The 24,350-nt window shown below is 34.6% G+C and overlaps 1 protein-coding gene across 1 annotated transcript in view; it reads left to right on the forward strand.

Moving 5' to 3' along the window:
* Positions 1–24,350, forward strand: part of LAMA2 (laminin subunit alpha 2) — a 521,547-nt gene that overhangs the window by 120,320 nt on the left and 376,877 nt on the right. The window contains exons 2-3 of the mRNA XM_090279831.1: positions 8,143–8,313; positions 14,276–14,388. Of these exons, the coding sequence (XP_090135957.1) occupies positions 8,143–8,313; positions 14,276–14,388 (284 nt within the window). The remainder of the gene's footprint in view (positions 1–8,142; positions 8,314–14,275; positions 14,389–24,350) is intronic.

Raw genomic sequence — 24,350 nt, forward strand, 5'->3', positions numbered from 1 at the left:
AGCTACTACTTGTGCTGGGCTTGGAGATTCTGAGGAAAAGCCAAGCTGTGAATTTAGGTTGGCTGCCTCTCGTGCCATGACTGGGACAACTTAGCAAGAGGTACAGGTGTTGGGGTCTTATTGAGGATGGCTGTTGCTAATTCGAGAGGAATTAGTAAGTTGTGAAGCATGAGGCAAGACCAAGCATTTATATGGAAAAGTCACAGCTGACATTTTGGGTGACCTCATGATTTCAGTGGGATGGAGTCTCCTGGGGTCTCTAGGGCAGGGTAAACAGTGTTAGCCAGATTGATGGAGTCTCTGATAAGGCACTTGCCTCCCAGCTCTGTGGCTCTGTAGGGGGAAGGCTCAGGAAAGGGGAAGTGCTTCTACCCACCTTTCTGTCTGTAAGAAAGCTGTCCCCTAGCTCCCACCTTGATGCCAGACATTTTAGTTTCTCCTTGTATGCCACTGATGCCTTTCAAGCTGATACACCACACTGGTGCTAGAGTTCAGGGGAGTGAGTCTTAGTAAGTCCATATGTGTGTTTTTTAAGGGGAACTGCTTGGTCTCCAGAAGTTTCTTCCACAGAATCAATCCCTGCTGGCTTTTGCAGCCAGAAATTATGGCGACTTAATCTTCCTGGCAATGAAACCCTGGGTTGGGGTGCCTGGTGTGGGGCTGGGACTCATTACTCTTAAGATATCCCTTCTGAATTTTTATCCACCATACATGGATGTGGAACCACATCTCCACCCCTCCTACCAGTCTGAATGGATGTGGTTTTAATTCTTTGGTTGTTGGACTTCCATTCTAATTGACTTCTGATGGTTCTGAGTGCTGGTTGTTTTGTGATTTAGTTGTAATTTTGACGTGGTTGTGTGAGGAGGCAAGCCATGTTTACCTATGCTGCTGTCTTTACTGAAATTAGTAACCAGTGTTTTTGTAGTTGGTCTTCATGCAGCCAGTCAATAATGGAGATGTGAAGGGTGGATGCTTTGGACTTTTAAAGAAGTTACTGTTCACAAGAGGAACTGATTTGTTTGTAGTAGTGGAAGCCAGAAAATTACTTCCCCTCTCCCAGTGATTCTAGGATCCACTGAGGAAAGCTAAAAATGTGTCATTGTCAGAGGAAATTAAGGCTTTAATTACATTAAAAATATTGAAGGAGTGCTTTCTTACGATGAAGAAATCTATAAATAAGTTATAGGACTGGTAAAACTCTGATGGACCTTGTCCTGTAAGTATGAATATGTAAGTGAAAAGGGACACTAGATGCCATAAGACTCAGGAATGATTTTTGAGGTAAAAAGAGTTTCATTTAGAGTAGGGTGGGTAGGATGGAAATTTAATATTAAAATTAATTTTATTTTATTTAGAATTATAGTAATGGTGTTTGAAAACTAGCTGTGCCATTTAGGTTCTGGAAATTATTTTACTTATTCGTAAAATTGAACTTTATTTCTTTTTTTTTGCTACCAGAAAACAAACTTCCAGTTCACTACCTAGAGAAACATTGCCTAAAGCCTAGGGAATCATTCTGAATTGTGCCACACAGCAGATACTTACTCATATGTTGGATGCATTTCTCTGACTCAATTGTAGTTCTTCAAAAGATAACAATATTGTATTATATATGACTCTAAGTCAAAGTTTGTCATTTTTGTTAAATAAAAGGTTGAAGAACTAGAAAGCTGTACAAGGAAAATAGAACCACCTGCTGATTTCTGGCCTGCAGGTGTCTTAAAGAGACTTTTGGCTATTTTGCTAACCCAGTGCTTAATTTTACTTGGTTCATCTGATTCTGAATGGGACTGAAAGTTTACTTTTGTAGTATCCAATAACTTTTTTCACCTTTGATTTAAGAATATGAATTGAATATTTTATTGTTACTGATATTGACAATTTATAAAGTCCAAAGAATGAGATAATCATATACATATACATCTATATGTGCACATGTGTGTATATACACATATATGCATATATGGTTATATACACAGATATATTCTTATATATGCATCATATTACTATAGTTTCTCTTCCAACTTTTATTAAGGAAATTTTCCTGCATAAAGGAAGTTGAAGGAATCATATAATAAACACCTATATACTTCATCTCTAGTCCCTGGCTGGTTTGGCTCAGTGGATTGAGAGTCGGCCTGCGAGCTAAGTGTCGCTGGTTCGATCTTCCAGTCAGGGCACATCAGAGAAGGAAAACTCTGACTCCAAAAAACCTCCGCTGCCTTGCGGCATACCTCTTCAGGGGCAAGGCTAAGGGAGTAAACCCCGACAGAAAATCCGGAGCCGGAGTCCCTAAGGCGGTTTGACGTTGTAGTCAACACCGGCAACTCCTGCAGCGCACCTGAAGCCAAGCTGTATTGACTCCGTCTTTCCCTTGGACCCTTCAGCTGCGAAGAGAGGGGGGTCTGCTGCATGGGCAACAGCAGACCCTCCATATCACCCTGCCCAGGCTCTGTAGCTTCAGCTTCACTGGAGAGGACACTCCAGCGTCATCGCAAGATGTCAATTTAACACAGGAGGAGACAGATACCATGTCACTCCCGAGTCGGACTGCACAGCCATTCTCGGCGGTGCAGATAGACTCTTAAGAAGCTACACCATCGTCTCTCGAGACGGACGGCTGCCGACGACTTCATCTCTAGATTTAAAAATTAACATCTTGCTATATTTTTTTGTCATACATCTATCTATTTTGTACATAATTATCCATAAACCTATCATAAACTTTGATCCATGGCAAACTTCATGCCTCTTCCTAATAAGTCTCTACACCTAAAGTCAACCTTTTTTTTCTGTTATTTTCCCAGTGGATTAGGTTTGCCTATTCTAAAAGGTCACATAAATGAATAGTAGAGTATGCACTCTTTCTTTTTTTTTTTTGGTAAAACTTCTATTATTTGGCATCATAATTTTAGGAGTCATCTTGTTTTTGCATGTTTCAGTAGTTTCACTTATCTTAGTGTGGGATAGTATTCCATCATATGACTACATGAGAGGTTCTGTATTTGTCCTTCCATTGATGGAAACACGGACTACTTCCATATTTGACTATTATGAGAAAAGTTTCTGTGAACATTCTTGTATAGGTCTCTTCAAGGACACGTACTGCTATTTCTATTGAATACTAACCAAGAATGGAATTTTGCTGTCCTGAGGTAGTTCTAGGTTTAAATTTATCTTAAATGTCTGTTTTCTAAAGTGGTTGTATTATTTTACATGACTAATAACAATGGAGTAGAGTTCTAGTTGATCCACAAATGTTTAAACATTTGGTGTTGTCAATCTTTTTAATATTGCACCCTTAACCTAAAGCAAAAGACCCTTGTAAATATACAGAAAAAATATCCATGATCCATCCACCCTCTGTTCCTTTGACATAATCATCATTTATATTAAGTCAACATACATTAAACTCCCCAAAACAATGTTATAGTTTTTCTTTAAACATTGATATGCATTTAGAGAACTTAGGAGATAAGTCTATTGAGTTATATTGCAGGTTACTTACACTTTCTTCTTTTATCTCCAATTTTCTATTAAACACTTGTAGTGATTTTTTTCTTTTTCTAGATGATGCATTTTTTTTTAGTTTATATTTGGCATTTTTTTTTGTAGTTTCTATTCCTTTTCTGAGATTTCCAATTTTTTTTTGTGTAAACATGTTTTGAGTTGCTGTTGATCATAGTTATAAAAACTTAAGAATATTTCTGTGCTTGTTCCAAAAGCTGGGTGTCATAATTGTTGGTCCCCATTCACTGCTTCTCTCCTAAATATGGGTGATATTTTACTGTTTCTTTGTATGTCTAGTGTTTTTTTTTTTTTTATATTGAATTCTGGTTGTTGTGAAAGATACATTATAAAAATGAGGGATTCTGTATGTCCCTCTGAAGAATAATTATCCATCTTTCATTTTTGTGTTATATCAGTTGGTTGAATGATCTGGACTGCAACTCCAACCTCTTGTCTTTCCTGTGGTATACAACTGTGATCTCTGTTTTAGCACTAAGTGGGGACTTTGAGTCTGCCTAGGGCATATGCATGTCTGGCATCTGTGAGGAATTTAGGGAAAGTTTATACACATATATTGAAACTCCATTTCTGTGGCTTTGTTCCTCCCAATATTGTTTCCACTTCTCAGCAACTGTGGTTGCTCTTAGTTCTTTCCTCTGCTTCTTTAAGACAGTTTGGAAAGAGACAGTAAAACTTGGAGTTTCTATTTGAGTTTTAGCCACCTTGCCTTGTGCAGTTGGCAGAGTACTTCCAGTATCTTCCTTCTTCTCAGCATCCACACCCCTCCTGGATTGCCTGCTTTGGGTTTGGTCTCCAATGTCTTCAGGTATCTGGGGTTTTTAAAAAATATATTTTGTTTATATTTTATAGCTGTTTTCTGTGTGAGATTTGGTCCAATGGAAGCTACTGCACATTACTAAAAGTAGAACCTTCATATGAAGGTTTAAAAATGCTTCTGTCATTTCCAGAATGTGGGGTTTTGAGAATGCAGATCATTGAAATTACAAAAACTTGTATGAACTTACTATAGTATTTGAGCAAACATACAGAATAAAAACATCCAAATAAACCCATTATAAATTTAGTCACTTTTCTAAATATTTGCCATATTGTAGCAAAATTTTTATTTTTCATATGATGTAGACTTAACCCTTTCTAGATAATCTATTTACTAAATGTATATATTACATAACATATTGTATTATCTTCATAATATACATATTTTAATCTTTAATAAGAATATATAATATATGGAAAATAAATATTATCTATGTTTTGTTCTGATTTTGTTTTTTAAGCCACAAATACAACAATTTTTTTAGTCTATCTACTATTCAAGAAAAAAAGTCAATTATAATTGTATGGATAATGATGACTGCTTTTATGTCACTAACATTACATGACCTCAAGTTGAATTAAGAGGCTCTTAAGTCAGTACTCTATAAAGGTTCACCAGCTATTTGTAGTTCATTCACACTTGCAATGTTTATATAATCCTTACCAAGTAACCCATATTGAATATGGCAAAAAATAATTTCTCTACTGCTTTTGGATGGGAATAAATAGGTACAGCCTAATAGAGCTAACATATAATGAAAATGGTCTGTAATCTATAATAAACCTGCTGAAATTCAATATAAACTCAGATATTGACTAACTATTCAAGTTGATCATTAGCAACTAATTGGGGACCTTTGCTGACCAATACACTTTACTGATTTTTCAAAATAAACAGCAAAATAGCTGATAAAATTTCAAAATGCAAATGTGCTCAGACCACTAACCAAGGCAATTAAATTGTGCAAGGGTTAATTTTGAGTACATGATCAATAAGTGTAACAGAAACAAATCAATGGAAAGAACCAAGAAATAGTAAATGTAAATACCAGTAATGTTTTATTTTATAAATAAAAAACTCAATAAAGCAACAAAGAATGGGGACTGAGTATTTCTTTTATTAAATATGTAAATTGATAAGCTTTGCTGAGGATTGAGTTTTGGTTCCTCTTCATTCCCCAAAAGAATAAATCTGAGTTAATTAGCTGATTTCAAATTTTAGTTATTAATCTTACTAATTTATAATTTTGTGCATATTGTTTATCTTCTCTGAGCTGCACTTTCTTCATTTGTAAGATGGGGCTAATAAAACCTATCCAGTGGGGTTACTGGGAGGTTATACTATATTATTTAATAAATATGAAAATGTTTTAGAGTGAATAACTCTATACCTGTAATTCTTTTATAACTATGTCATTTTGCCCATATTTTATTTATTTAATTTTGGGGGAGTGATTGGAATGTCATTCACTTCTATATTTGCAGAATATACTATATGCAGTAAGTTCATTTTCACCAGCCATTTCTCCCTTTTAGACCCCTTTAATGATAGCTCAGATCTAGGAAAGTATAGGTCTAGCCATTTCAAATTAGGTTCCACAGGGCTACCCCAAAACAGGCATGCAGATTCTTACTCATACCTATAAAACAGAACCCCATGTCAGGGTCATGGTCAGGACTAGTCAAAGATGAGGGAGGAGACAAATATCATAGAGCAAAACTAACAGTGTCCTGGTACCGTTTTAGCGATGTTAGCTCCTGCCTGAAACAATGTTTGTATAAGAAAGTTTCTTTTGTTTGAAGCAGGTAAAAGGGGTTTAACTACCTACACTGATTCTGCAGGGGCAGCAAGATGGGAGGTAAAGTTCTGACCTTTTAAAAACAGGATTCCCAGCATATATTTTCCTTCTTACTACTTATTTCTTTTTACACTATAAATTAAAATTTTAAAACTTAGAATAAATCTCACTAACATAAATCACTAACAGTGAAAAATAGGCAGAGATTTGTGTTGATACATATGTGAACCATTATGTATACTCTGTGTATAATCTATATGTGTCTTTATCTATATCCACTTCCATCTCTCTCTGTATATACATATAGAGGTTGAATTAATATAGACCTACTTGGCACGTGTCTAGAACAGAGACCTCCTAGATGGTTAGCATGTTCCTTACATAACTTTAGTCAAATTATCCGTGATCTCAAATACTCCAAGATGAGTCTTTCAGTTAAAATATTATTTGTGACAAGTGACTTTTTAATATTATCATTGAAAAGAGGTCAATCAAATGCAAATACTAGACATGTATGAAGTAGAATTGACAGATACAGAAAGTAAAGAGATTGAGTCGGCTTCTCATATGGAATGAAAGGCTGCCCAGCCCTGCACTGAAGTGGGCCTCTAAGATTGTTTCTAGGGAAGCCACACACTTATTTTATCTAACGGATAGTTTCTGGTGTGTGGTCATGGACTACTACCATGTATAATATGGCTGTGTAACACAGAAGGCAGTAAAGAATGGTTTTCCAAAATTTTCAGCATTTTCAATCTTCCCCAGTCTGGATATAAAGGAGTTACCATAGCATTAAATGTTAACTGGAGCATAAAAATGACCATGAAAACCATAGATGCATAATTGTACAAAATATTTACATAAGATTATGGTTTACTGCTAGGTCAGTGATTTTCAACCCTTTGCATCGCATGGCACACATAAACTACCAAAATTCTGCAGCACACCAAAAAATATATTGTTTTTTGCTGATCTGTCAATAGTAGGTATAATTTTTATTGATTTGTGAAAAAGGGTAATAATAGTAATTACCTACTCTTTTGCCCCAAGGTGACTTTTGAAATATCAGGTGTTTACACTTATATATAAGAATTTCTGATACTAAGAATTAACAATCTGGTTCAATTCCCAGTCAGGGCACATGACTAGGTTGCACGTCAGATCCCCAGTTGGGGGTGCGAGTGAGAGGCAACCACACAGTGATGTTTCTCTCCCTCTCTTTCTCCTTTCCCCTCTCTCTAAAAATAAATAAATAAACAAATAAATAAATAAATTATTTAAAATAAAAATAAAAAAGAATTAAACAATCAAATGCAATCTTATTATGTGACTTAACTAATGAGATGCAACTCTATTATATGACCTAGATGTTTGTGGTTCAAGGCAGGGTATTCCCACTGGATAGCTATTGTGTTCACTGTTGTCATCTTTTCTTATTTGACAATCTAAGAGAAAAGGGGTCATGCCCTTGCCTAAATAGTCAGGTATTGCATGTTTTAAAAATTCTTGGGGGATGGGTGGGGCAGTAGGGAACAACAGGGGAAAAATTGGGACAACTGTAATAGAACAACAATGAAAAAATAAATAGCAAACAAAAAAATAAAGTAAAAATTCATGTGGTGCACTGGTTGAAAAGCACTGTACCATGTAATAGCTGAAATGAGGGATGGAAGATAAAAAAGATTTTTGCCAATAACATGAATTAATGATTATTAAAGAGTGTCTGTTAGGAACAGTACTTTCTAATTAAGAATTAAAGGTTAATGAATTAAGAAGATTGTTTTAAACTTCATATTAAAGATATAAAAATAAAAGGATTGTTTTGATAATGCATGCTATGTATGTATTGTACTTAAAGTCAGATATTTATCACTGATTATTTTATTTTGGTTAATTTAGTGCTCTGAAAATGATCTTACCTTCATTTTAAAATGCAGCAAAATCATAGCACATTATTCTGATCCACACACCTTCATTTGTTCACATTTTTCAGGTTTATTCCCTGCTGTCTTGAATCTTGCTTCTAATGCTCTCATCACTACAAATGCAACATGCGGAGAAAAACGACCTGAAATGTATTGCAAATTGGTAGAGCATGTGCCTGGGCAGCCTGTGAGGAACCCCCAATGTCGAATTTGCTATCAAAACAGCAGCAATCCATATCGTATGTATTTTAATATGTTTTTGTTTGTTTGTTTTTGTTTTTGGCAATGGGCAGGATCTATAGTAGAGAGATTTTGAGGAAAAGTTGCATGAAAAGTCAGGGGCTTGTGATCCCCCAAATTCCTAGGACTTCTTTTCTACTGTGAGCTTTTTCACAGCCTTTCTCCATCACTTGACAGACCTTAGGTTTCCTTATCTGAACCAGGTACATTGCTTGAGCAGAGTTTTCTAGCTGAAGACCCATGGCAGTCATTAGGTTTGCTATCTCCAAACAGTATCTGGGGATGTGGTTGTTGATTTAGGCTTTAGTCATTCATTGGTCACTTATGTACCAGGTACTGTGCTGGGGATCCAACAGGAATAAGGTGTGGTCCCTGGCTTCAACTAATGAAGAAATGGGCAAAAAGCAGGCAATTGCTGGATTGTGTGGTAAGTACAAAAGAAAGAATGAGCATAGGGAGAAAAGGACAGTCACAAATTCAATCTTGGTATAAATGAAGGCTTACCAGACAAAGTGATATCTAAGCTGAGATCCAAGGTCAAGTTTGGCCTGAGGAAGTAAAGAGGAGAGAGAGAGAGAAGAAAAGAAGGAATGCCAGGAAAAGAAACTAGAGTAAGACTGTATACCTACAAGTAGTTAGGAATGGCTAGAACTGAGATTGTTACAGGACAGAGGGTAGAGATGAGTCTGATGCAGGGACAGGAACCAGGTAATGAAAGTCTTTACACTAGCAGAAGAGTTGTATTTATTTAGCAAGCACTTGAACACCTGCCACTAACAATGCATTCATGTTAAGTCATACATAGCCCTTGACTGAAGGGACTTACAGGAGAAACTAGGGGAAACAGAGAAGTAAGTTGACTGCTAAGGGAACATCTAGAGGTTCTTGGGAGAAAGCAGCCTGTGTACTGAAAAACTAACGCTGAGTAAAATGAAAAGGAGAAAAAGATCATAAAAGAAAAAGCACTCAAAAATCTTGAAGGTATGAAACAGCATGATATATTCAGAGAAATAAAAGTAATTTAGCTTAACCAGTAAAACATTTCTATGGGGAAGGGGAGAATGGTGTGAGATGGAGGTTGATTCAGAAATATGCATTAGGAAATCATCAAATAGATATATTGGGGAGGTTAATAAAGTGAATAATGTCAATGAGGTGAGTGGTAATGGGATTAAACTTCACAGTTACATTACTTTTAAGTTTGCTTAGTGTTCCTCCTATTTTCATTTTAGGTTGTAAAACATAAAACAAAAAAATTTTCACAATTTAAATTTTTATATCAAAAGAAAGTTGGGAGGCATTGTGCATTCTTTCTTGCAGCTGGTTCAAAGGAGAATGCATAGTCCCCTCTGTGTTATCTAATTTAGAGATGCTGAAAACAATATGTTTGGACAATTGGGATTTTTGTCATTAAAATTGCTAGTCTTATATGTGACAGAATGTTACCAAAAAAAAAAAAAGAAAATATTGAAGAAACCGAAGATGGCAACCACCAGAACCTTCCTTGCCTTTTAATGACTGGTTATTTTCTGTGGTGTAGATTGGCACGGTATGGGCAAATGAGTGAGGTGTGCTGGAACATATCCCATCTGTCTGCTATTCTTATATAATGTGGTAAGAACAAAGGGTCGAAACTGAGTCCTGGAAAAACATCAAAAGCAAGAAAATTGAAGTAAGGGCCAAAAAATAATTCAACTGATGGCCTATGAGCTTTAGATTCATTAGGGAAATGATGCAGGTGGGGAGAAACTGCCATTGGTTCAGGAACTTGTGGCCTTGATGACTTCATAAAGAATATGAGGAAGCCTGGAGGCATGGAAATGTTTTCGGGTGGTGATGGGATGGTCTTGAGACTGTATAGATGTGTGCTTAGGGTAGACTAGGCAGAGAGGGAGAGTTTAAGTAAAAAATGTGTGTCTGTGTCTACCTGTGTAGTTACATATATACATGCACACCTGTATACAGGTGTATGTACACCTGTATACATATGTGTATATATGTATGTAATTAAATATAAATCCATATAAAGGGTGTGACAAAAATATGTTTACAGTTGTATGGGAAAGTTTATTCTTGTATTATTATTTATTAATTATTGTATTACTTTTCATACAAATAACTATACACCTACTTTTGCCCCAACTTGTATTTTTAGTTCCTCCCTACAAGTATAATGTTTGGATAAATAAGGCTTGAATATAGAAGGCAATTAAACACATACTGAAAATGAATGATATGGATTTCTGAGAAGTAAAGCATCCGTGGGAACTGAAGGAACAAGATAACGTTCCAAGAAAGTGATTAGTCTTAGAAGAGCACTAAAAAGCTAAATTACTCAAGATAAGAGGGGAAGGCATTTCAGAAAAAGAAGAAACTGTCACCAGGCATAAGAGACAGGTTAGGCATAAGGTGCAAATATGGGGCTGGAAAAAAATTGAGTGGATACTGTAGGTTGGAAAAATGGATGAGATGCATCCGCTAAATTGGGTCTAAGAGTGGCTTTTACTCCACTCTTTAGAGTTCTATATTCAGGGTCTCTTTTTCTCAGTGGAGGACATCCATATTCAGGCAATCTTACCACATATTTTCACATTGGGACAAAAAAGCAAATTTTTTCAGTAAAGTAGGTACATATGAGATATGTTTTGTAATTCCCATTTTAATTTATTTGTAGTGTTCTTCAAACTTATCACAGCCTAGATTTACTTTGTGTGATTAATTTTAAATTACCAGTTTCATTACATTTTAAAGTCCCATTTTAGAACTAGACATTTAGAAAGCATAATACTCCCCAAGAATAAAAATCTAGGAATAGCCCACATGAATATTTTTCTAGGAAAAGTTGGAGCAAAAAGTGATAAAATTCCACAAATTCAGTGAGCGGCTACAATAAATCTGGAAAGCCTATACTTTGCTACCAATACAGAGAAAAGGAAACTTGAACTTTCAAGTGTTAATAGATTGTGTTTCCCAATTAAAAACTAGCAGTTGGAAAGATTTACTTTATAAATAATTTTCTCACCAAATTTGAGAGGCAGTTAGCTTTGGATTGATGTACATAGCTATTCCTGTTAAGAAAGTTATGTTTCTATCTTGTAGATAATGGAACTATGCCACCAATTAATCAGTTTCTGCAAATTAATTATGATTAAACTTTCATAATGGGGATTATGGTTAATTAATTCATCTCCCAGTCTTCCTTTTTGTAAATAATTCTCATATCAATTTGACCTAAGGTATAGCAGATACCAACATTTCCAATTAGCTCCTTTTACAGAGCCATGAATTTGATTTGATATGTGGTTTTATGATGTATGTGTTTTTTATCACATATTAAACCCACAATCTGTAAAGAAGATTTAAGAGGACTTTGAGGGGATGTTTGCTGTGATATTTATTACTTTTCAGAAGCAATATGAGTAATATTTCATTTATGAATTCTGATTTCTAATGGGCCAATGTTGTCACCCACTTATACCACCAAGGGCACTTATTTGATATTTGGTTATTCTTCTCATATTTATTGTCATTATAAAGACCTGACACTCCCCTAGCTTCAATAGAAAAAGTTAACTTGTGTTAATTATTCAATATATTCAGCAATTTTACTTTTCATTAATGAGATTGGATGCCTCGTTATGTGGATGGCTAATGTGACAAGACTTGGTGCAAAACGAAGTCCATACAGCTGTTTAGTTGAATTAAATGACTTACCAATAAAATTTATAATTTTTGTCCTGTCCTATAAGTCATACTACCATAATAAGTAACTCAAAGAGAGGTTATAGTAGACTATTTCAATAAATTAATATGTAATAAAAATGTTCACAATTTGAAAATTGTATATTTATTGAATATTCAGTTTTTAATATTTTTCCTTTGAAGATGATTTTACATAACTATTACACTACTATTGCAATGAGGACTTCACTTTGCTTGATTTTTATGTTCATACTTTTTTGTTGAATATAATTTGTCTCCAATTAATATTCAAAGCAATATACATTTTGAACAAATATATAATTAATTTTATGTATATGCATAATAATGGTTACAATATCAATAGCTGTAATGTTCCTCAGGTAACCCTGTGAGTTGAAAGCTCCCATTCAAGACATTTTACCAGTTCATGGCGAAGTGAGGAAATGAGAAAAAAATCCAAATTTTTTTATGGAAAAAAAGGAATACCTTAAAAATTATTCTATATTTTGATATTGTTTTTATAAAAAACTTATAAATGGTCTTCATTGTATAAAACAATAGTTATGGTATCTTAAGTGATAGTAAAAGTAGATAGAAGGTGACTATTACTTGGAGAAATAAAGAGTTGAACTCATTTTTTAAAAATTTATTCTTTCTTGAAAGTTATGAATGTGGGAACCACTGATGAGAGTGGACTTTTATTATCTCTACTTCAGGTACGACACACAGAGTTTAGGTGGTCAGTTAAGTACTAAATGGTGGAACGAGGTGGACTGTCCAGCTTTTCATATCCCAAATCATGTGTTCTTTCATCACTATTATCATTCGAATACCTGGCTGGATTGCTGTAGGCACATCCAAAGTCCATAGTTGTTCCTCATAGTGGTATGGTTTGTTCATTTTTTTTTTGGTATTGCTTCAATTTACAAAAATAAAAATAAAAAAAGTGTTCTGATCTGAAAGTTTATTGTTAGGCCATCCATTTGAAACATCTTTCCAGAGAATTAATGTTATAAAAGTTCTCAAGACTGAAACACCAAGGCATCCTTCACCCGTGAAGAAGGGAAGACTAGGCGGAAGCTAACTCCCACTTCATGTTCATTTCTTTGGGGAAATATGCTGACTTCCAAGCGAGCAGTCAGGAAGTTAATTACCTTTGAATCAGCACTGGGGCTAGAAATAGGAACATCCCACAATTTCCACTCCTTCCATTCTCACCTGTGCACAAGCTGGGCCTCTTTAGAAGAGGAGAAAAGGAACAGAACTTATGGAAAACGAGAAGCACAGATTTCAAAGACCAATGACTGAGAACCAAAATGGAACGAGGGCTTTGGCAGTCCAGGGATAGCGGCTGCTGTTGTGAAATGCGTGGAGCTGGGATGGAGATGTGGAATGTGAGGTGTGAAGATTGCAGGGACTATAAGAGAGGACTGTGGGGGAAGGGGACAATAATTGTCCACACCTTTTATTTATTTTCTATACTTAGTCACTCTTTTATTCTCACAAAAGTTTCTATTCTCATATATCAGAGTAAGGCAAGGAAAGATCCGTGTTTAGATGGCAGGATGGAGTTTCATGTATAGGCCTCTTGCCATTAGTGTCTAGACTTCTCAATTGAGCTAGGGATTATGGGAACAGGCAAATGCTGACTGGGAGATTTGGGGTATCATATTATATTGTTAAATAGTGATGGAAAGTTGGCAAGTTAAGAACTAACTACCAAAAGCCCCATAAGATGGATTTGACAGATCTTTATATTAAAACCAGGTCCCTATTGGATTGCCCAAGTCTTGGTAATGAATTTATCAGTAGGACAAATCTCTAAGTACCTTTAAACCACATTTAGGAATTTGTGTTTTTGTTAACAAATTTGATGGCCTACTAGAGCCACCTCCAACAGTAGAAATTTTGCTTCCTTGAATGCTTTGAATTATTTACACATCAATTTGATTTCAATATTATTTGTTCACACTGAATTACTGCAGTTATTGTTCAATTTGCCCATGTTAGTTGATGGCCAGAATGCTGAGCAGGACCTTGTTTTAGCCATTTCACACTACCTTTTAGAGTGTTGTGGGAAAGGTGACATGAAATGAATTCATTTGAAGATATGAATCACTCTCTCTTTATACTATTTTAATGTTGGATAGTCACGTGCTGATGGTTTTAACTTAGTTTTTACTTTTTTAAAAAGTAACATCTATACATTTATTATGTACTCTTTTCTCCTCCTTTCACATGCTACTGCTGATTCAATAGAGAGACACCCGATTACGAATGCTATTGATGGAAAGAACACTTGGTGGCAGAGTCCCAGTATTAAGAATGGAATTGAATATCATTATGTGACCATTACACTGGATTTACAACAGGTATGGTGCCTCCTCCTACTTTTTTTTTTAAATTCTGTATGCTGTACTTTATACTCCCATGACTATTTTGTAACTATCAATCTGTGTTTATTAATCCTTTAACCTTTTTTTTTGAACCAGGTTTAGTGCCCCTCTCTTTTTTTTAATTTTTGTTTTTCCATTTTCCACGTTGAAATTGTATTTTGGTTTTGTTTTTTGTGCCACTGGTAGTTCTCTGGTGAAAAGATACTCTTTCTTATCACCCTCCATTATTTTTCTGATACAATGAACAAAGCGGCCTGTTCATTTAATATGTTGTTTTGAATTTTTTGGCATTTATTTCTAAAGCATAGCTGAAATGAATTCACAGGAAAAGCTTAGCACTGGTTGGGCATTATTCCACAAAGCATGGGGTCACTGGTTAGATTCCAGGTCAGGGCATATGGCTGGCTGGGTTGCAGGTTCAGTCCCTGGTTGGGGCACTTACAAGAAGCAACTGATTGATATTTCTCTCTCACATCAATGTTCCTCTCCTTGTCTTTCTCCTTCCTATTCCCCCCCTCTAAAAACAATTAAATAAAATCTGAAAGAAAGAAAGGAAGGAAGGAAGGGAGGAAGAAAGAAAGGAAGAAAAAGAAAGAGAGAGAAAGAGTTTAGCACTGAATAAAGAACTGATTCTGTTTTGACTAATGGGAGTTAATGATGAAAATATAGAGCAACTAAATTTTCCATAAAGAAAATATAATAGTGCCATTTTTAACTTTAAAATACTACATTGTTTCTACTCTGCTCTTGGTGGTGTACTGAAGGTTCTTGGATAAGAAGGCTCTGGAGAAATTGACCTCATTATTGAGAATTCAGCCAACCATGGCAGTTGATTATTAAATTAAACTTGGGATTCTAAATGAGGTAACAAGCCTTGTAGTTGAAAATCGATGTTGGAAGTTGTTTGAGTTTGTGTTGCATAGGCCTAGGTGCCTTCCATGCTTAGTTTCTTTCTCCTTTCTCTTCACAATATTTGTTAGGCTGGTATTATTAATCAAGAATCACCACCACCCCAACGTATTTACACTTTCAAATACTATGGAATCTGGAAAAACATTCCCATATGTTTTTTTTTTTCTAAATACAAAAGCCTATTTAATTAACTGAGGCCTAAGGCTAGAGGCATTGAACTCTGTAACTAAGTCTGTTTTTCTCCACTTCCTGGAGTGAGCGTGGGACTCTTAGCCACTCCTCTCCAGCCCAGTAGAGATAGAGTAGCAAGGGAGTTCAGGATCAGTGAGAGGAAATGGCCAAGAGAGTTATTGACAGAAACTATATACAGGTCTTGCTCCCACAGGTGAACATAGTGGAAGGAAGCACTAGTTGTTGGGGATCTGTCACATTCTCAGGGGTCAAATAGTCCCCAATCATTTACATAATGGGAGTATGACTTACCCTCTTCAGGGTTTGGGTCCATTTTGGCCAGGGTGCACACATTTAGGAACTGCAAAGAGCTGATTATGGGTCTCACAGTAGACCCTCTTTCCACCCACCTGGGAATCCTCAGGACAACTGGTTAACAACAGGGGTTCAGTGTCACCACTAAGTCACCAACTGCCCTGGATTTATTTCTACTCATACTAGCAGATAAAGATCAGCTTTGTGTTAAAGGGATCTCTCAAGAAGTCTCAGAGCACTATCCAGGAATGGGGGATCAAACTACCAAACTGATAAATCACGCTTTAGGTCCGTGAAGTCTTATGCATGAATTTCCTGCAAATTCTAGCCTCAAGATGCACTTCATTCCTCTGCTGATATAGACACCATGGTCTTTTATCAGTCACAGATGTTCTCCCCTTTTATGTGGTCAGAAGGTCCGCCTTCCCAATCAAGAGTGAGTCTGCTCTCTATTGCCTCAGGTCATTTCCTGGAATAGGCAATAAATAAATAGTGATGGTTGATTGCTCTGGTTTACTCTCCACCTAATTTTTTCAGATTGCACATGGAACAAGAGAGTAAATTATTGATATAATTTGCATAAATCACTTATATTTGAGCTCAACCACAATGGTGTATGGTGCACTACATGGTACAATTATAAGTTTTTACTAAATAATTTCTATTCAACATATATATCTTATTTATTCAACAGGGCAAAGATTTTATCTGAACGTCCATTTTTTAATGATACCATTTACATTTTTCTAGGTTTGCTTTGCATCCTCACTTGTCCGTTCCCACATGGTATCTCAGGACTTAGATGGAGTTATTTTCCTATTCTATCTTCCCATTTGGTTTAATGGCATAAGATGAGTGAATATTCAAGACATCTTTCTTTTATAATTCAGTCTTCATAACAAATGGCGGAAATCCGTTTATAAAACAGATCTAGCTGACTGCAAAGTCTGGACTACACCTAGATCATGTGGTGCAGATATGACCTCATATGCTCCCATCTCCCAGGATGGTCCCACTCATGTTCTTTACTTCATCCCTCTCCTACTTCCTGTAAGTCAACTTCCTCTGTATTCAAGAGAAGGGAACATAATCTATAACATGAAATAAATCTTATTTCCACTTGACTCAGATATTAATTTAGCCAATGATTTAATGATGTAAAAAGTAAAGCAGGTTTGTAGCCAGAGTTTATAGCAGAGTTCCTCAGAAAAGAAGGGGCTTTAGAACGCTCATTTGGCTTTTGGCTTTGGAGTAACAAACGGTGAAACAAGTTCCTAGAACTTAACTAAGGAGAAAAGCTTCAGGAACACATGTTTCAATGCATTAGCAACAGAGAAAATGTGGACATCCTTTTTTATTTAAATGTGCTTTTCACAGTAAGCCTATAACGCAGCTAGTATTATTATCCTTATTTAATAGTTGAAAAACACTGAGACTCAGAAAAGCTAAGTGAGTTAACCTTCTTAACAAAGTTTATTGTAAGCATGGATGGGATTTCAGGCTGAGTGCTCTTAATTCAGACCCCAAACTATACTAGTATTTCTTATACTGGGATTTGAAGACCTAGCCTGGGGAGCTACATTGTTTGGGTTCAAGAAATGCCACACTATAATCTCCTGGTTTCGACAGGAGAATATAGCCAACATCTATTTTGTAGTAAAAAAAGAGACTAGCTTTTTCATTTCTAGTACATTTTAGTATGTTTATAAAATGGCATAACTTGTCTTTTCCACCTACATGCAACATGAAGGATTAATAGGTCATTTGGCATAATATGAACTACTATCTAACTTGAAATCCAGGGCAGCAGTTTTACAATGAACAGGTAAATAGCACTAAATGTTTGTCAGTCATTCAGCAGGAAGTTTGACCATTTATCGGTTCTCCTATATATTTTGAGATGTATGAATTTTAACAAGTGCCAGTTTATCTTTTGTTATTGATATGTGCGTGGCTCTGTTGTGAAACACATTTATTAAACTATTTTATATATAAGCAGCCACCTTTGGGTTTCCTTGATTAAACCTTTAGATTACACTGGAACATTCCTTTTACGTTTTAACATTCAAGGTAAGTACTACAAAAAATATAACAATATTGAGAAGTAGCTACTTTATAAATTGATTGCTTTTAGATTTTTATTACTAAGGGATTATTAACTTTCCCCAATTCTATTATTTACTCACAGCATAATGTGAGCAAATGATTTAATCATGCTGTGCCCCAACTACTAGATTAGCAAAATAAATATTATAAAATCATGGCAAGAAATTTGAAATAATGAAAATAGCAATATAAATTCCATCTGGCAATTGTAGCTATTGTAATGTCCTAGTGAAGCATAAACTCAAGAGAAGATTAACTGTTCCAGCAATGAGTATGCAAAAACCTAGTGTATGGATAAAGAAAAATATGTATCAATTTAAAAAACAATAATAGGGGCTTGAAAGTTATTAGGATGTCTAACATATTTCATTTTAGTTCCTTTTCAACCAGATTTTTCTCACATGTTTGTCATATTCGATCTCATTTTATGACTGTTTAAATCGGACCATTTTCTCATGTTGGCCCTTTCATTTGTTTAGGAAGAAAGCTGATTAGCAAGTGGGGTAAAATACAGAGGGGCAGCTTTTAAATAGAACTTGTTAACACATATTGAGGTCCTATTCACTCCTGCATAATCCAGGTAGGTCGTGGAATTAGATGTGTTCATATCTAGGCATTCCCTGTACTCAACAAACAGTACCCTTTTCTTTCTGGTTTATCCCCAAAAACTAAAAATGCAGTTATCAAGAAAGATTGTCTTGCAGCTTTAGATATCAATTTCAACATGTTCTTGACATAAATATTTTATTTGCTGACCTCATAGAGACCTATTTAGTGAAATAGGCTAACAATATTAAATAAGAATTATGTTTTAAAATGAGATTGTATTATTATATCTATGCAGATATTATAATACTTTTAGAATCTATGTTAATAGCATAGAAGTATTTTTTCATAAAGCCTTTAACTGTTAATGTAATGATTGAATCCTTCTGTAATAACAAAAAAAGCATGAAATACACTGAGATATTTCAATGTATTCAACTTTTTTATATATTCAAAATTTATTTTGTTTAAACAAAATAAGGGTTTTCAAGTTTAAAATCTTGAAGAGAGATTATTTTATCATATGCACTCTTCTTACACTCTCTTCTTACTCATTCCTATTAATAGAATCTTTAGTTCTATAGCTTAGAAAAATTAGTTTCACCCATTAAATAATGAAAAAGTGAGATAGATACAATTCATAATTAATCATTCAACAGGTAGAAAGCAGTACAAACAATATCCCTACATATAATATTTCATTATCTAAATAAGGAGAGAAGCTATACATGAATGTATTAAAAAGCCATCTAAGATTTAAATAGTCCAGTTAAATATGCTTTTATTCAAAAGAGTCTATTTGATGTAAGGGTTTCCTGTTGTAGACAGATGTCTTTAAGACATTAACCCATGGCATGGTGATTGGATGTTTATTTCCCTGTGGTCCCACTAGATTTTGAGTTTCTGAAGTCAGAGGTCTATGATTTTTTATATTGATCGTGATGCTCAGCCTTTAGCAGAAACTCAGCAGATATGATGAAAGAATGGTCCACAGCTGCTTTCAAATCACTGAATTTTTTTCTTGGTACTATTTGGATCACTGCTAAATGGATGAATACAAAACTAACTATAGTGGATATTATAACCTTCTTGTTCAAAATGTTCTATATGAATACATCTTGTTTTAGTATAGCAGAATATAATTAAAATGACAGTTCTTTACCTGCTTTAGTTTTATTTTTTTAAGATCATTGATTCAGTGTCACAGTTAGGATCTGTGGTTAATTAGAAAATATATTCTCCCTCTAAATGAATTTGTGCTGACCTTTTAATCATTAATAAAGTTGGCAACCAGCTTCAGTGTCTATATTGTACGGAACATTTGTTCTAATTATCTCCCCTTCAATCTAGTTTCAATACTGTAGCTTCATTGACCTTATTAGTACAAAATCAGATCATATCACTCCTTCTACCAAAAATCCAATGACTTTCCATTGCATGCAGCGAGAAAAGCACAACGGCCCAGAAGAATTTACAGGCTCTTTATCATCCTTGTTTTTCATCTCTGGCTTTAATTTTCTTCTTCAGGTGCCCTACTAGCTACCTCAATGGGTCATGAAGGCCTTTGTATCAATACTTACTGTTTTTTTCTGTCTGAATTTATCTTGTCCAATTTCCATAGAGTGTTTTCTTTACTTCCTTTGGGTTTTATTCAAGAGTCACCTTATTAGCAAGGACCTCCCTGATAATTCTGTTTAAAATTGTAAACCCATCTCTACTCTAATCCACTTCCTTGCTTTATTTTTCTACATAAACTAAATTGGTCTAATCAAGGAACATATATGTATAAAGAACCCATGGCCATGAATGACAGGGTCAGGATTGACTGTGGGAGCAGGGGTGGGCGGGGCAAGGGAGAATAATGGGGGAAAAATTGGGACAATTGTAATTGAACAACAATAAAATAAAATAAATTTAAAAAATATATTGCTCTCTAACTTACTATGTATATTTTACTATTTGTGTTAAATGTTTACCTTGCCTTTCTAAATATAATTTTCATGAAAGTGGAGATTTTTTTAATTGTCACATTATGAATAGTGCCCAGCATATGAGTCACTTGATAAAGTCATATAAATGAATAGATGATTGAATGAATCAACAATGCAAAATAGCAACCATAATGTAAGAATCTTGTTAAGCTGAGAATTAAATATAGGATGAAATAATCTCATATTTCTTATGATAAAATATACTGTGTATTTTTTTAATTTATAAAATTTCCTCTAAGTCTCAAGTTGAATGTCATGAAGTAAAAATTTTTACTGATCCTTTTAAAATATAAACTTTATATTTTAAACTTCAGTTATATTTGTCACTCTCTGTGTGAGTTTACCACATTTATAGTTTTATTTGGGAAAAGCAGTTTTTAACCAATTTCACTCCCCTTTTAAAATAAAGTAATCTAGGACTGTAATTTTCTAATTGATTTGTATTATCTCCTAGTAGAAAAAATGTAGATGTAAGAAAGGAGGAAAGGTGACCATGACGGGGTTTAAACAAGAGCGTAGGCAGAATATTATGCATTTTGATATAAAATGGTCATAAACTAAATTCTAGCAACATGATGAACATGTAAACATTTTAGAGTTGCAAATCCTATTTCAAATAGTGTCCAGATGACTACCCTGGCAGGTGAGTCTTGAAACCAGGAAATAAGGTAGAGAACTATTTCAAAACAGAAATAACAATACAAAGAAAGAGATCTATTAAAAATATGTAAGAAAATATATGTGAAAATTTTTATATTATACTAATTCTGTTATGGAAAGTCTGAACAGCACTGCTTAAAATAGACAGAATGTAGGCAATTATTCACAACTGTAAGATGGCTTCCACACATAAAACGCAACTGCATTTCATTATGTAGGTGGGATGCGGTGTGTTCTCCCATTTTATTCTTCGAGTGGTCAACTCTGGCAATACAGCAGCTGAGAGGACAAATTTAAGCCACTCAGATATCTTTATATTTTAAACTTCAGTTATATTTGTCACTCTCTGTGTGAGTTTACCACATTTATAGTTTTATTTGGGAAAAGCAGTTTTTAACCAATTTCACTCCCCTTTTAAAATAAAGTAATCTAGGACTGTAATTTTCTAATTGATTTGTATTATCTCCTAGTAGAAAAAATGTAGATGTAAGAAAGGAGGAAAGGTGACCATGACGGGGTTTAAACAAGAGCGTAGGCAGAATATTATGCATTTTGATATAAAATGGTCATAAACTAAATTCTAGCAACATGATGAACATGTAAACATTTTAGAGTTGCAAATCCTATTTCAAATAGTGTCCAGATGACTACCCTGGCAGGTGAGTCTTGAAACCAGGAAATAAGGTAGAGAACTATTTCAAAACAGAAATAACAATACAAAGAAAGAGATCTATTAAAAATATGTAAGAAAATATATGTGAAAATTTTTATATTATACTAATTCTGTTATGGAAAGTCTGAACAGCACTGCTTAAAATAGACAGAATGTAGGCAATTATTCACAACTGTAAGATGGCTTCCACACATAAAACGCAACTGCATTTCATTATGTAGGTGGGATGCGGTGTGTTCTCCCATTTTATTCTTCGAGTGGTCAACTCTGGCAATACAGCAGCTGAGAGGACAAATTTAAGCCACTCAGATATCTTTATATTTTAAACTTCAGTTATATTTGTCACTCTCTGTGTGAGTTTACCACATTTATAGTTTTATTTGGGAAAAGCAGTTTTTAACCAATTTCACTCCCCTTTTAAAATAAAGTAATCTAGGACTGTAATTTTCTAATTGATTTGTATTATCTCCTAGTAGAAAAAATGTAGATGTAAGAAAGGAGGAAAGGTGACCATGACGGGGTTTAAACAAGAGCGTAGGCAGAATATTATGCATTTTGATATAAAATGGTCATAAACTAAATTCTAGCAACATGATGAACATGTAAACATTTTAGAGTTGCAAATCCTATTTCAAATAGTGTCCAGATGACTACCCTGGCAGGTGAGTCTTGAAACCAGGAAATAAGGTAGAGAACTATTTCAAAACAGAAATAACAATACAAAGAAAGAGATCTATTAAAAATATGTAAGAAAATATATGTGAAAATTTTTATATTATACTAATTCTGTTATGGAAAGTCTGAACAGCACTGCTTAAAATAGACAGAATGTAGGCAATTATTCACAACTGTAAGATGGCTTCCACACATAAAACGCAACTGCATTTCATTATGTAGGTGGGATGCGGTGTGTTCTCCCATTTTATTCTTCGAGTGGTCAACTCTGGCAATACAGCAGCTGAGAGGACAAATTTAAGCCACTCAGATATTGAAAATATCAGAATATAGAAAAAATAAATCAAATTTCAATAAGTGACAATATTTTTATTAGAGAACATTTAATAGAAGGTGAATGGCTTCAAACACTGAGATTTAATTTGGAAGCTATCACCACAACACCTATCAGTGTTCTGTTTATTTATTTAAACTTGCAAATGTTGACTGTGTAATTTTCAAATTAAGGTAATAGGTAATAAAACTGTATAGCAACAAAGGTTATATAGCATCCTTATTAGCCAGATTATGTCTAAATATTAAAAGTAATATATTCCCTGTCAAAACACCTCAGTTTTGTTTGTTTTACAAATATTTTAATGTGGCTGTACAGCCAATTTTGTTGTCAGAAGGTCATGGTAGATTAATGTCAAATTAGCTGAAACAATGAACACAACTAAGGAAAAATCGGCTTCGTAATGTAGTGCAACCATGGAATCAGTCCAAAACATTAATGAGCAGTTGCCTCTCTGCATTGGGTCATTATGATTATATTAATTTAGTAAGTCAGGTTGGGAAGCAAAATGAATAATCTTCAAGATACAGAGTAAATATTTAATTTAGCTTACTCTCTTCATACTGTTAACTATTTCTGTGCTATAGTCTTGCAGTAGTGGGCTGGAATATATCATTTTCTCAATAATATTATTTAAAGAAAATTTCTATTTTTGCTTTATCATCATCCCCACTTCCAACTCTCTTAATGGAGTCATTGCAAATGATCAGCTTTCAATCCATCAATGTTGAGAATAATTGACTTAATTAATGATTCTGGAAATGTGGCAATGTTAATAAAATAAAACAGAAAAATAAAAAATTGGAGTAAGAAAGCAAAGATATTTTCCAATGATGTTAGAATATACTCAAGGAAATTAAACCAGTCACAATATAGATTTCACTCTTAGATTAACATTTACTTTATCTTATTATAGTATATAGAACTGAGACTTCACAGACTTTTTTTAAGCAGTAAAAGAACATCCTGATGGCATGATTAACATACCTCCAAGTGGCCTTGTCACCATTTTATATGTATATCTAGATAAAGATGAGTATATACTGAGACAGAGAAGATCCCAGCTAGGACGCTGGAAGTCTGAGACTTCTCCTTAAAGCCTCATATCGCAGAAGGGACAAGGGACAGGGTGTGGCAAGGGGGTCTCTTTTATGAGGGCACTAAACCCAATCATGAGGACTCTGACTTCATAACCTAATCACATCCCAAAGGCTCCACTTCCTTATAGCATAACCTTGGGGATTAAATGTCAGCATATGAATTTTCAAGGGACACAAATATTCCGATCCTAGTAGGAAGTTATTCCGCTGAGTAATATGATATAGAGTACCTGACATGTCTTTCTTTTAAAAGAACCTCTAGGGCTTCCTAATTCATCCCTGAAATTATGCCCATTTCTTTCACTGCCTTTTAATATATCAGCAAGTTCTTTGTAAAAGCTGTTTTTGTCCACATCATTGCATTCATTGACAATCAACAACAATATTTTTCACTTTATTTTTCCTTAAAAAGAGACTCTATGTTCCAGAGTTACACTTTACTTAAGATTATCTTT

This window comes from Furipterus horrens, unplaced genomic scaffold, assembly GCF_987537825.1.
Source record: "Furipterus horrens unplaced genomic scaffold, mFurHor1.1.pri manual_scaffold_6, whole genome shotgun sequence".
In the NCBI taxonomy this organism is placed as follows: domain Eukaryota; kingdom Metazoa; phylum Chordata; class Mammalia; order Chiroptera; family Furipteridae; genus Furipterus; species Furipterus horrens.